Genomic DNA, 13,009 nt, shown 5'->3' with positions numbered 1-13,009 from the left:
ACTATTTTCCAAGGCATCTGAGGGTAGAACAAGAAGCAATGGGTGGAAACTAATCAAGGAGAGAAGCAACTTTGAACTGAGGAGAAATTTCCTGACAGTGAACAATTAATCAGTGGAACAAGTTGCCTCCAGAAGTTGTGAATGCTCCAATGCTGGAAGTTTTTAAGAAGATGTTGGATAACCATTTGTCTGAAGTGGTGTAGGGTTTCCTGCCTAAGCAGGGGTTGGACTAGAAGATCTCTAAGGTCCTTTCCAACTCTGTTATTCTACTTGGTGATCGTTTAGATTACCATTGTCAGTCTTGAATGTTGATGGAGAAGAGAGAAATAACACACCTCTTAAGAGGAATATTTCTGTCTGTTTGACTGCAGTCAGATCTCTAGAGTTACTCCACTGCTCCCTTTATCATCTTTGGTGTACAGAGATCATAACTCCTCTCCCTACTCACCATGAGGCTTTGTCCAAAACTCAAGGTCCTCGTTGAATTTCCAACTAAAATTTCCAGGAAAATAGCAAAAATGTACTTGATTCTTATGGCTGTTGTTAGAAAGGATTGAATTAATTCTGTGCTGGTTAAGGATGCTGAATTTGCACACCTATTATGGTTTCTGCTTTGTTATACTCTATTTTATATAGAACAGTTGGAATGTTACCAATATTCTCCTGTAAATTGCTTCTTGTGCACCATTTTTCTGATCTTTGGAAGTAAATTGGTTAAATTAAAATGGTTGGGTTTTAAAAATCACGTGGCTTTGGTTTTCCTGCTGAGATGAAAGGCTTATTTTCTGTATTGCTTTGTTTTCTTGTAGGCCCCCAAGCCAGGCCCTTATGTGAAGGAAATGACAGATGCTGCCATGTTTTACAGCAATCGAGTCCTTAAAGAATATAAAGATGTGTACGTTTATTCCCACCATATATGTGTGTGTGTGTGTGTGTGTGTGTGTGTGTTCCAGCATAACTCTGGAATGTTTCGAACAATTTCAACCAAACTTGGTACACAGATGACTTACTCTCTGGAAACAAATAGTGTAGGGGTAAGACACCCCTAACACTCCTCGGGGTGGGTGTTGTGTTAAGATGCAGCCTGCTGTGCCTTTAAATAGCTTCTACTGTACAGTGCAGTGGAGTTGCCATGGTTACAGCTTCACAGTACTCCACAAGGGGGCTCCCTCTGGTAACGGGGGAAAACCCAACATTAGAAATTACGTTTGGTCCAGACATTTCTTCCTTCCCCCAGCATGGCTGGCTGGGAAATTCTGGGAGTTGAAGTCCACAAGTCTTAAAGTTGCCAAGTTTGGACACCCCTGCTTTAGATATTCATTATCGAAAGTTCAGTTGATGTCTGTGAAGATTCTCAAGTCATCCAGGTCATGGTTGTCCCAAAGATGCTTTTTCAAGAGGCAACTGGACTGTCTGGTTTTTCTTTTGAAGACATTTCACTTCTCATCCAAGAAGCTTTTTCAGCTCAGAGCTCAGAAGAAGCTTCTTGGATGAGAAGCGAAACCTCTTCAAAAACCCTCAGAAAGTCCAGTTGCCTCTTGAAAAAAGCACCTTTGGGATAGCTAGCTTGCTTCTCCTGCCAAAAAGCTTCCAGGAGTCACTTTTTCCAATCAGTCCTATCTGTAAAATGGAGGTAATAAAACTAAAACCCCTGTTATAGGCAGAATTTCAGATGGTGGGCTTCCAAATTTTTAGCAAGGGGTTCTCTGCCCATTTGCTAGGTGGGGGTGGCCATGGTGGGCATGGCCTAGTCGGCCTCCTGTACTATGGCCAGGGAGGGCTTTTTGCCCTCCCTGGGCCCCCAAGGGTTTTTTCGAGCCTCCGGGAGGGCAAAAATGGCTTCCCCACGCTCCGGAGGCCTTTACCAAACTTACGGTAGGCCCATTTTTCACCCTCCACAAGCCTCCACGCGCCCCCTGCACTTACCTGCGTCCAAAACGGGCTGCGTGGGGACTCCTGGGAGGGGAGGGGTAGGCGGGGCCAGTCAGGAGTGGGATTTGGGGGTTCTCCAAACTGCACAGAATCTTAGCTAGAGGTTCTCCCGAAATCCCCCCCCCCAGCAGTCCAGCCCTGACCCAGCCCAATTATGTCTGAATCTTCCTTCTCTAGTGATAAGAAACATGTGGACTGGGTGAAGACTTATCTCAGTATCTGGACTGAGCTGCAGGCGTACATCAAGCAGTACCATACCACTGGGCTCACCTGGAGCAAAACGGTGAGTACAACCTGCACATCCATATTCCAGGTGCTTCCTTGGGATATTTTCATTTGTCTGTTTAGCAAATGGCCTAATTGGATGTTCTTTTTCTCCCCCCCCCCCCAATCCTTCCAGGGACCTCAACCGACGGATGCAGCAAATGGATCTAGGGCTCCTGCTTGTGGTGGCCCACCACCCCCTCCCCCTGGCCCGCCTCCCCCTCCAGCACCTGCCTCCCCAAGTTCTGGTTCAGATTCCTCTATCTCCCGCTCAGCACTTTTTGCTGAGCTCAACCAGGGAGAAGCCATCACTTCTGGTAGGCATATTGATTAATTCAGCCACAAGTCAACTAGCCGTGATTCTGGAAGCTAGCTTCTTCAGCTTCAAACTCTTGATACATTTTTTTAAAATTTCCCCCCCAAAAAAAAAAGCCATGCAGAGGATTAGTCCAGGGGATAAGAGTTTCTGCAGGGTGCAGTTTTCACTGCATTCCATAACCCAGTTTTGCTTGTTTTAACAGGTTGCCAAATGTCACAAATGTTAATTCTCTTATGTGGACAGATGGTTGGTGGGGCTAAAGATAGGGCAACTTGGATGTTTACAACCAAAAACAAATTAATGTCTTTTGGACAGCAACCTGGCCTCAAAATTGCAACAGACGAAAGAGATTCTGGGAGCAGATTAAGTTGAAATTCAACTCATCTGTGCTTGCAAAGCCTTTTGAGGAAATAAAGAAACTAGAAAGTTACATTTCCCAAATCTGCAGCCATGGCAACATGACCAAAAGAAATAATTGGAATCGTTGCTTGCATCTTCAGAATTCTGCACCCCAGAACTTCAGGTTTTTTTTTTCCTTTTCTTTGCATTAAGCACAGCTAATTAAACTCAGTGTCCTGTGGCGCTTATTTCGGGGGTCAAAAGAAAGTAAGACAGGGTCTTATTTTCTTTTGACCCCCAAAATAAGTGCCACAGGACACTGAGTTTAATTAGCTGTGCTTAATGTAATGTCTTATTTTTGGGGAAACACAGTAATTTAATAATTGCAACGTAACAAATGTGACAAGGAAGGTTGTAAAATAGGCAAAACTTACTTGGCAACTGTCTTGCTTAGCAATAGCAATTTGGGGCTCATTGTGGTCGTTAGCCCAGTGTTTTAAGTTCCAAAGACAACCCAACACATGACGAGTTAGCAAAAGGTATGAACCCTTCCAATGATGCTTTCCCCCCCTAGGCTTGAAACACGTGTCCGATGAGATGAAGACCCACAAAAACCCGTTGCTGAAAAGCCAAGGGGGTCCTGTACGAACGGGACCCAAACCGTTCACAGTTGCCAAGCCTGCCTGCACAGTCAACGTTTCCTCCAAATTGCCTGCAAAGAAGGAGCCTCCCATGCTGGAGTTAGAAGGCAAGAAATGGAGAGTGGTGAGTGGGCAAGTGTTTTGCCTTGGGATGCTGATAGTTTGCAAGAGAGCCTTCTCAGTTTAAAAGAGTCTATCAGACAGGAAACCTGGGAAATCCCTTTGTGTGCATGAGAGTGTATAAATTGTGTTAATACAATTTACGGTCTTGAGGTGGTGCACCCATAACAGCAAAGGTGGCACAGTGGTTAGAGGGCAGCACTGCAAGCTACTTCAGCTGACTGCCATCTGCCAGCAATTTGGCAGTTCAAATCTCACCAGACTCAAGTTGGCTCAGCCTTTCATCCCCCTGAGGTGGGTAAAATGAGGACCCAGACTGTTGGGGGTCATTGGCTGACTCTGTAAACCGCTTAGAAAGGGCTGGAAAACACTGTGAAGCAGTATGTAAGTCTAAGTGCTATTGCTATTTCTCCCTTCCTTTCCTTGGCCCTGGTGGTGCAGTGGTTAGAATGCAGTACTGCAGGCTGACTCTGCTCACTGCCAGCAGTTCGGTTCTCACAGGGTCAAAGTTGACTCAGCCTTCCATCCTTCCGAGGTGGGTAAAATGAGGGCCCAGATTGTTGGGGGAAAGAGGCTGACTCTGTAAACAGCTTAGAGAGGGCTATAAAAGCACTATAAAGCGGTATATAAATCTAAGTGCGATTACTGTCCTTTGTTTTCAAGCCCTTGGCCTTCAAGAGGCACATTGGGTGGGGCAGCCCCCTTTCTAATAGGAGGAGGTAGAGCCAGGACAAAACCTTCCAGTACCTGGAAAGGTAACTACAGGTAGCTCTCACTTAGCAGTCGTTCAAAGTTTCAATTGACCTCTGGGTGAAAAACATCCATGGGAGGAAACAGACTCCTTTAATGATCATGGTGTTCATTTAACAACCATCGCAAAAAAAAGGGCACATTCACATAGCAAGCCACTTTATGACTACCATGATATGACTGTAATTCTGGGCTCAACTACGGTTGTAAGTCAAGGACTAACTGTAAAATTAAATATTGATTGAATTATTCTGGCCCGGATTTTGCCCATTAAGAATTACCATGAGATGTTCTGGCCCAGGCTTCTCCAGCAGCACGAAGGCGAGTCCTCGCCCCAATAAACCCTTTTTATTTAATTTACAATGAAATCCTCTCCAGCCAAGTCTTTTTTCTCCCAGTCTTTCAAGATAGTTCACAATTACCGACCTTTATCAGGCTTGGAGAGTGGCCAGGCCGATATCTTTCAGACGCCGCAATACTGGACAAGAATGCAGAAATGAACTAATTGTCTCCTGCAAGCTCCACTCCCCTTTCGCTCCTCTTTTATTCCTTGTGGGAAGGGCCATTCATTGTCCACCTGTGGCTTTACTCCCAAGTCGACCCTCGTTCTTTAGTTGTTCCCTTCATCTGCAACTCTGCGCATGTGCACACAGAGCCCTCATCAGAGCCTTCCCCAGACTCCAGGACTGGCCCATGTTCTTCCCCAACCTCCTCACTGTCTGAGTCTGCTGCCAGCTCTGCTGGCCACTGGTGGGCCACAACATGAGATAAGAACTTGGGTTCTGTGCCTCTCCCTCAGTGTGTTACTACTATCTGCAATTGAGCTAAGAGCTCTTAGCCTGATGCCCAGTTAGTCAAGTGCATGCGGTGGAGCCTCCACCAGCCTGTGGGTGGATTTTTTGTGTGTAATTCATCCTTGTTTCTGCTGCTCCTGTTAGCATCTAGAGAAGGGGAGGAATCTTGCATAATAGCAGCTGCTTGTTCCCCTTTAGGAGAACCAAGAGAATGCCTCCAACTTGGTGATCAGTGACACAGAGTTGAAGCAGGTGGTCTATGCCTACAAATGTGTGAACAGTACACTCCGTATCCAAGGCAAGATCAACTCCATCACGCTGGGTAAGGTCACACCTCTTCTTTGGGATTTTGTTGTTCAGTCACAAAGTTGTGTCCAACTCTTTGCAAACCCAGGGGCCGTAGCGTATCAGCCCCCCCTGCCTGTGTTCATTGTGTTGATGACACTATCTGAGTTACCGAATTGAGGATTAAGTGGTGGCATTAGGACCTTCTAAGATACATCTAATACTCTCTGGAGAAGAGCCTGTTGCTGGGAAAGACTGAGGGCAAAAGAAGAAGGGAAAGGCAGAGAATGAGGTGGCCGGATGGAGTCACCGAAGCAGTTGGCATGAGCTTAAATGGACTCAAGAGGATGGTAGAGGACAGCAAGGCCTGGAGGAACATTCTCCATGGGGTGGCAATGGGTCAGACACAACTTCGTAACTAACAACAATAAGTTGGATAGGAAACATAATTGCTAGGAAAAATGATTTGGAAGTCTGAGCCGTCTGGAAACAGGATAGAAAACAAAATCAACATTAAACTCTGAAGCCATTTTGGCTCCAAGTAGAGCTTGCTTTAGGGGCTGGTTCACACATGTCGATTCACGCGTATTCTTCTGTGATGAAATTAACTTCTGTAGAAAGATCTCAGATATATCAGATAGATGTACTGATTTTTTATAAGACACATCTAGAAGGCAGCATTTAAGATCAAGGACGTCCACCCTTGGCATCCTGTGGACTTCAACATCCAGAATCCCCCAGCCACCAAGGTTGGACACCCCTGATTGAGATGATTTCAGACCTGCAGGAAATTCTGACATTTTAGGCTAGGCAAAAGTTATCTGAAAGGAAGGAATGACTAACCCCTTCCATGCTGCTGACCGGAAAACTACAAGTTGTTGTTTATGGAGTCAGTAGTTGAGTTTGATTCTAAGGAGACTTCCTTACTGAAATGTATCCATGTGTGCTCAGCATTATGGTGATGGTGGTGCTTTTGGTTTTCTTTCTCTTGCATTTGATCATTGTGGGGGAAGTTTTTATATTGGATTCCCCAGGATCAGTGAACGAACAATAGATCATAGCTATGTTGAGGTTTATCTTCTTAAAGGAAACTCTCCGTGCTAGTCTCATTTCTCTCTCTGTGTGTCTCTTGCAGATAACTGTAAGAAGCTTGGGCTGGTATTTGATGATGTGGTGGGCATTGTTGAGATAATCAACAGCCGTGATATTCAAATTCAGGTAACTTCTCTGGTTCGTCTCATCTTGACAGTAACTTTCTCCCACCAGGTATCTCAAACCGTTGCCCGTGTTAGAGATGGAAATGCTGCAGCTCTCCTTCCTGCCTTTCATTTCTATCTTACATTTAGGGAAGGAGTGGTCAAGCTGTGACCCTTAGCCAAATTTCTGCAGTCCTTTAGGAATCCATAAGCTCCTTCTTGGTTTTAGGAGTCCATACACCCCTTCTTAGTTTTAGGAATTCATACGCCTCTTCTTGGTTTTAGGAATCCATATGCCTCTTTTTGGTTTTAGGAATCCATACGTCCCTTCTTGGTTTCAGGAATCCATATGCCCCTTCTTGGTTTCATGAATCCATACGCCCCTTCTTGGGAGAGTGTAAAAAGGAGGTTCAGAAGAAGAGACCAATGAATCTCAGTTTCTGGCTTTGGACTTTCTCCTCCTGCTGGTTCCTCTACTCCTGTCTGCCTTTCAGCTTCTAAATGCACCATGAGGGAAATGTGATTTCCACAGAAGAAAAAAATGCTGCTCAGTCTCACTGTAGGAGATGGAGCCCTTGGCTGTTTCTCACCAGGATCTTCTTTTTTTTTTACTAGGTAATGGGTAAAGTGCCAACCATTTCCATCAACAAGACAGACGGTTGTCAAGTCTACTTGAGCAAGAGCTCTCTAGATTGCGAGATTGTTAGTGCCAAGTCCTCGGAGATGAACGTTCTTGTTCCGACAGAGAGCGGTGACTTTGTGAGTTTTCCATATTACTCGGAAGGGGATGTTCAGTAAAGCTGAAAAGGGGTCAGAAATATAGCTAGTCCTCAACATAAGGCGGTAATGGAGCCTGCCCATTATGGTCGCATGTTGCGACGGTGCTAAAATAGATTGATCACATGCCTGACCTGATTTTGCAACCTTTTTTTGCAGCAGTCGTTAAGCAAACTCATCGTTTGCTAGCAGTAACAGCTAGTTAGGTTTAGCTATCGTAAAATGTGATCACGTGACTGCATGATGCTGCAGATAGCAATACTGCCACTTTGCTGAGCACCTGAAATTTGGTCACATGGCTAGTGGGAAAAGTACCATATTTTTTGGAGTATAAGTTGCCCCTTTTCCCCTCAAAAAAGAGGCTGAAAATCTGGGTGCGTCTTATACACTGAATACAGCATTTTTTTGCCTCCCGAAAGCCCGGCCCCTTCACCAAAATGGCAGACTCTGCAGACCTCCCAAAAGCGGCCTGGTTTTTGTGGAAACGGGCCCGTTTTTCATCCAAAAAAGGCATGCATAGCCTTTAGGAAGCTTATAGAGTACTCCTGGGGGGGGGGGGGGGGCAAAAATGAGCAAAAACCAGCTCATTTTTCACTCATTTCTGCCTTCCCAGCCCCCAGGATCTCTCTGAAAGCTTCCTAGAGGCTCTGTGTGCCCTTTTTTGGATGAAAAACAGGCCATTTTTGGGAAATCTGCAGAGTGCAAAACCTTTTTTAAAAAAATTTGCCTTGTCAAAATCTTAGTGCATCTTATATTCCGGGGAGTCTTATACTCCCAAAAATACGTTACTGGCTGTTGGAACGTTGGAACTTCCCCTTTTCAGACAGGCTGTAAATTTGAACGGTTGCTAAGTGAACAGTTGTATATCGAGGGCTACCTGTACTTCTAATAGAAACATCCCCTCTCGTGTTGAAGCAGGTGATGGTTTCAGAGAATTGCATTCCTGAGCAGATGTTCTCGGTTCTTTAACTGGGGGAACAGGTTTTCACTGGCAAAGGTCAATGCCCCCAGCTAAAGTCACGCAGCATAACTGCACCTGGTTAGTTAACTCAGTTTCTGAATGTGCAAACAGAGCGAAATGTAAAGCTAGCTAAAATTAGCTTATGGATTTAGGTTCATGCACCAGCTACCAAAAATAATGTGAGCTGAGCATGTCATGCAGTGTTGTGGCCCACCAGTGGCCAGCAGAGCTGGCAGCCGATTCGGACAGTGAGGAGGTTGAGGAGGAACAAGGGCCTCTCCTAGAGTCTGGGGAAGGCTCTGATGAGGGTTCTGTGTCGGAGGCAGAGAGGAGGCCAGAGCCCTCTGCCAGGGTCAGAAATCAGTGAGGCAGACGAACAGCTGGAGCCTGTTCCCAGTATGCGCATACTAGACGAAGCTAAACAGCTAAAGGAAAGAGTTGCTAGATGAAGGGAACAGCTAAAGAACAGAGGTAAATTTGAGAGTAAGGTCACAGATGGATGATGAATGCCCCTTCCATAGGGAATAAATGAGCGAAAGGGGAGTGGAGTTTGCAGGAGACAATTAGTTCACTTAATTGGTTTGTGACTCTCCGAGACTCCTTGCCATGTTTTGCGAATATCGGCCTGGCAGCTCTCCAAGCCAGATAAGTTCTGTGAGTGTAAATCCTCCCTTGAAAGACTCTGCTGGATGTGAATGAGCAGAATTCACAGTAAATTAATAAAAGAGATTTTTGTCGGACCAGGAGTTTGCTTCAGGCTCTTGGGAAGCCTGTCGGAACATGAAAACACTTCTGCTAGGTTAATAACTAACCTACTGCATGAACCCAGCCAAGGAGATGGAAATTAAAGAAACCAAAACCTTGACTGTCTTGAGGGTAACCATCCTCAAAATGAGTGGGGGCTGTAAAGTTCAAGAATTTCCAGCCAGAAATGGCACAGCCGGAATGTGTCTGCTTCAGGAAGGCTAGAATGAGGAGTATTCAAATCCAGTTCTTGAAAGAGAAAGGAAGTCCCTGAGTTAAGACCATCTGATTTGACGGACAACCTGTAGCTCTGATAGGCTTTTATTACCCAAAATGGCGGATGACATTGTCTTTCCTCAAACTGATGAACCAAGCTGTGTGTTTTGAGTATATAGCTTCTTTTCAGTGGCTTGTGAAAACATTGTGTGGCTTCAGCAATTTGTTAATTCAAGGAAAGAGAAGGCCATCCACCATTTTTGGTAATAGGGAATCTGTTTGCAAGTATGAGTTCCGATAGAGGAGAATATTTGTAGCTCCAGGTTAAAATGAGAGGTCCTTGGTTCTCTCCGAGTTGAGTTTTCTTGCAGACATTTCATTACCAAACTACATAACTACATCAGTTCTAGTAGGGTTTGTACTCACTTTACCTTCTAGTGGCTGGATATTATAGTCTAGTGTTGGCTAACCTTTTCCGGATCAAGTGCCAAAAGTGTGCAAATGTACGTGCGTCCCAAAATGCGATGCTTGCATGCACACCGCCCTTCACGCATGTGTGCATGCGCCCATAGAGAGGGCTTTGCATGCCACCTCTGGCACGTGTGCCATAGGTTCACCATCACGGTGATAGTCTGTGACTTATGACTTTATACAAATTCAAATTAAAGGCAGAGCTGGGAAGAGAACTCACTTAACCCGGGGACTGCCTGTACTTTGGGAGATAGGAAGATATCGTGCCAATAAGTTTCTTTGCAGTTTTATTACCAATGCAGATTAACCCCATTGATTGCTGGGGAAAATACTTGCCTTCTGTCACACTATATCATCCAATACTGTTGCTGAAGGAAGAAAATTTAGTGTTTTGGGGCTTCCCCCAAATGTCAGGTGGCTCAGCTGCTCCTCTACAATGGTGGGTTCCGGATTCCGTTTCAACCGTACCGGTTGGAACAGCCCCGGCATCACCCAGGTGGACGCGCAAGGTGCACGCATGCGTTGTACTTGCCTGCGACGCTCCAGCTGCTCGGCGGAGCATCGTGTAGGCGCCGTGCGCGGAAGTACCAAAAGCTTAAAGCAGAGGCAAGGAGCTCAGGCGGGCGGGTGGACCCTGGAACGTACCACCTGCAACCCACCACTGCTCCTCTACTATGGGAAGCGGCCTATAAATTGGATGTATTAGGAACCTTGCAAAATTATGGAAGGTGCAACCCACAGGTTGGGGGGGGGGGGGGCTATGCCCAGAGACGGAGGTGTCCTCAGCACCAGGGATGTCTTATCTTCTACACACCAATCAATGGCGTCTATGTTTTGTTTCCCCAGAACGAATTTCCTGTCCCCGAACAATTCAAGACACAGTGGAATGGGCGGAAGCTGGTCACCACGGTGACGGAAATCGCCGGATAAGACGGCCTGGTGCTTCACGACCTCCCCTTCCTCTACCATCACTGTGGAACAAAAAAAAATGCTTTCTGGGGTCTGGCTTTGAGATTCCTTGTCCCATATTTTTTCCCCCCAACTCTTAAGTCTGCTTCTGTCTTCTGAAAATCCTGCTACCCCTCCCCTCACTGAAAATACCTCAGGCTGGGATTCGGGGTAGGGTGGGCAGGTTCATTCCATCCTCTCCCTTGACTGGCAGGAAGGTGCGGCATTCACTCCCCCCTCCCCTCCCTTGGTCAAGCAACACCCGTCTTGCCCAATCGATGTAAGTGTCAAAGCAGGCAGGCACCAAGGAGTGCCTCTTAAATGAGGAACGTTGGGAGAAGGGGGTAAAGTTTCTATCAGGATATGGTACCTCCCCCCTCCCTTTGTAGTATGAAGTATGCTTGACAGGCATAAATTGAGGAAAATCCAAGGGAATTATTTTTGTTCAACTAATCTCACCAAGAGACGCTGAGAATAGCTTTGCTGGACCAAAGGCTGAAAATGGGATGTGTAACATTCCTCCTCCCTCCTGTTTCCCCCTTCCTGTGTTGTCCGTGTAAATTCTGTGTTGTGCCATGATGTAGGGGAAGGGGGGAAATTGCCTCGGGATACAGGTGCCATGAGATTGGAACAAATTCTCCTTCCTGGGCACCTGTCCAGCAGTTCAAAAGCTGCCCCCCTCCACCCCTTCCATTCAAGCCCTCCTACAAAGGGAAAATTGTACCCAAGAGGCCTCTTTTGAACAAATGAACACTGTTCAGTCTTCCAGGACAGTTTTCCCCAGAATCTGTATTGGCTTGTGTTACCCACCACCCACCCCCCGGGCAGAATTAATTCTCCATTCCAAGAGAAGTATTTAATTGTTTGTAAGCACAATTCCATGGTGGTTTGGTTCTATTGCTCGCTGGCATTGATTATATCCCCATAGCATTTGGGCAACCCCCTCTCTTTAGCTAGCTCTCCCTCTCTCCCTACTGCTCGGCAGAAAGTTTCGTGTCACACAGCACTCTGGTGATCGTGCCCAAGTTGAAGGCATGGTACTGTAATGACCCACCACAGGGAGCTGCCTGTCTAACTGTAGTAATGCAGATAGTCCCTTTCCCCCCGCCCCTCTTTTTTTGCCACGTTTTGAGTTTTCCACTTGAAAATTTAATGGAAGATATGCAACTCTTTATTTTGAAACTGTCCTGTGACTCTCACTTCTCTCCTGAGGCTTGTGGAATATAAAATAAATCTTTCTTATGTACTTAAAATTATACTGAAGATAGAATAAAGTTAATGCCAAGTTGCTCATAAAGTGTGATCTTTTACTAAGCTTGCCACAAGTGTCTTTAGAGCTGACCGCTCATCAGTGGTGGGATTCAAAAAAATTTAATACCAGTTCTGTGGGCGTGGTGTGGCTTGGTGAGCGTGGCACGGGAAGGTTACTGCAAAATCCCCATTCCCTCCCGATCAGCTGGGACTTGGGAGGCAGAGGATAGATGGGAGCAGGGCCAGTCAAAAGATGGCATTTACCAGTTCTCCAAACTATTCAAAATTTCCGCTACTGGTTCTCCAGAACTGGTCAGAACCTGCTGAATACCCCCTCTGCCGCTCATGTTACATTGTTGGTTTTCTATAATTCTCGCCAGAATACTTATCTCCTGCTCCAGGCCTTGTAGGGTTTTTAAACTGCCTGGATGAGTGTCAGGCTCAGCCCAATACTGGCTAGGGAATTCTGGGAGTTGAAGTCCAGATACTTTCAAGGTTGGAAGCACTTGGTTAGTCTCCCAACAGTGTCAAGCCAGTCCTAGCTTATGCTGTAATGCTCCGTGGAATTACAGAAAGTGCAATTGTCAAGTGATGTTCATCCATTGTATTTGAAGAGGACCTTGACATCTAATTGAGGGGATGTCAAGACTTGCGCATGAATTGGATTAGAGTGAGGGAGAGGTGCGCAGAGTCAGCCTCTCTCTCTCTTCCCAGATTCCATCTTGCTCCAAGAGCAGGACAAGAGTCAAGACAGTAGGAGATGGGCCGAGTGCAGTGATCGACCAGGGTATCTTTCGTGTCTTGCCGTGCTCCTAGCACACCACATTGTTTGCAGAGACTGCCTTCCTGACCGTTGTCCTATTCTAGTAGGTTTCATCCCCTCAGTCCGCTGGAATCTGTCTTCATAAGCTCGGGATAGACAAGTCCCTATCTCACCGAAGGTCAATGACCCAACGGTTACTCTCAATCTGGTTTGGCCAGCCTATCAAAGCTGTTGCCTG

General features: G+C 46.0%; 1 protein-coding gene across 2 annotated transcripts in view; it reads left to right on the top strand.

Moving 5' to 3' along the window:
* CAP1 (cyclase associated actin cytoskeleton regulatory protein 1) overlaps positions 1-12,054 on the top strand; it is a 29,172-nt gene extending 17,118 nt beyond the window's left edge. For both annotated transcript variants that reach the window (XM_087728243.1, XM_087728244.1), the window contains exons 6-13: positions 810-895; positions 2,110-2,215; positions 2,333-2,513; positions 3,429-3,619; positions 5,358-5,481; positions 6,580-6,662; positions 7,256-7,399; positions 10,656-12,054. In XM_087728243.1, the coding sequence (XP_087584369.1) occupies positions 810-895; positions 2,110-2,215; positions 2,333-2,513; positions 3,429-3,619; positions 5,358-5,481; positions 6,580-6,662; positions 7,256-7,399; positions 10,656-10,739 (999 nt within the window). In that variant the 3' untranslated portion in view covers positions 10,740-12,054. The remainder of the gene's footprint in view (positions 1-809; positions 896-2,109; positions 2,216-2,332; positions 2,514-3,428; positions 3,620-5,357; positions 5,482-6,579; positions 6,663-7,255; positions 7,400-10,655) is intronic.
* Positions 12,055-13,009: the final 955 nt, after the last annotated feature.

Source organism: Thamnophis sirtalis, unplaced genomic scaffold, assembly GCF_051295495.1.
Source record: "Thamnophis sirtalis isolate CommonGarterSnake01/CBP01778 unplaced genomic scaffold, rThaSir2_p1.2 scaffold_13, whole genome shotgun sequence".
NCBI classification, from domain to species: domain Eukaryota; kingdom Metazoa; phylum Chordata; class Lepidosauria; order Squamata; family Natricidae; genus Thamnophis; species Thamnophis sirtalis.
Note: the sequence above shows the minus strand (reverse complement) of the source record. Positions and strands in the feature narration are given on the sequence as shown.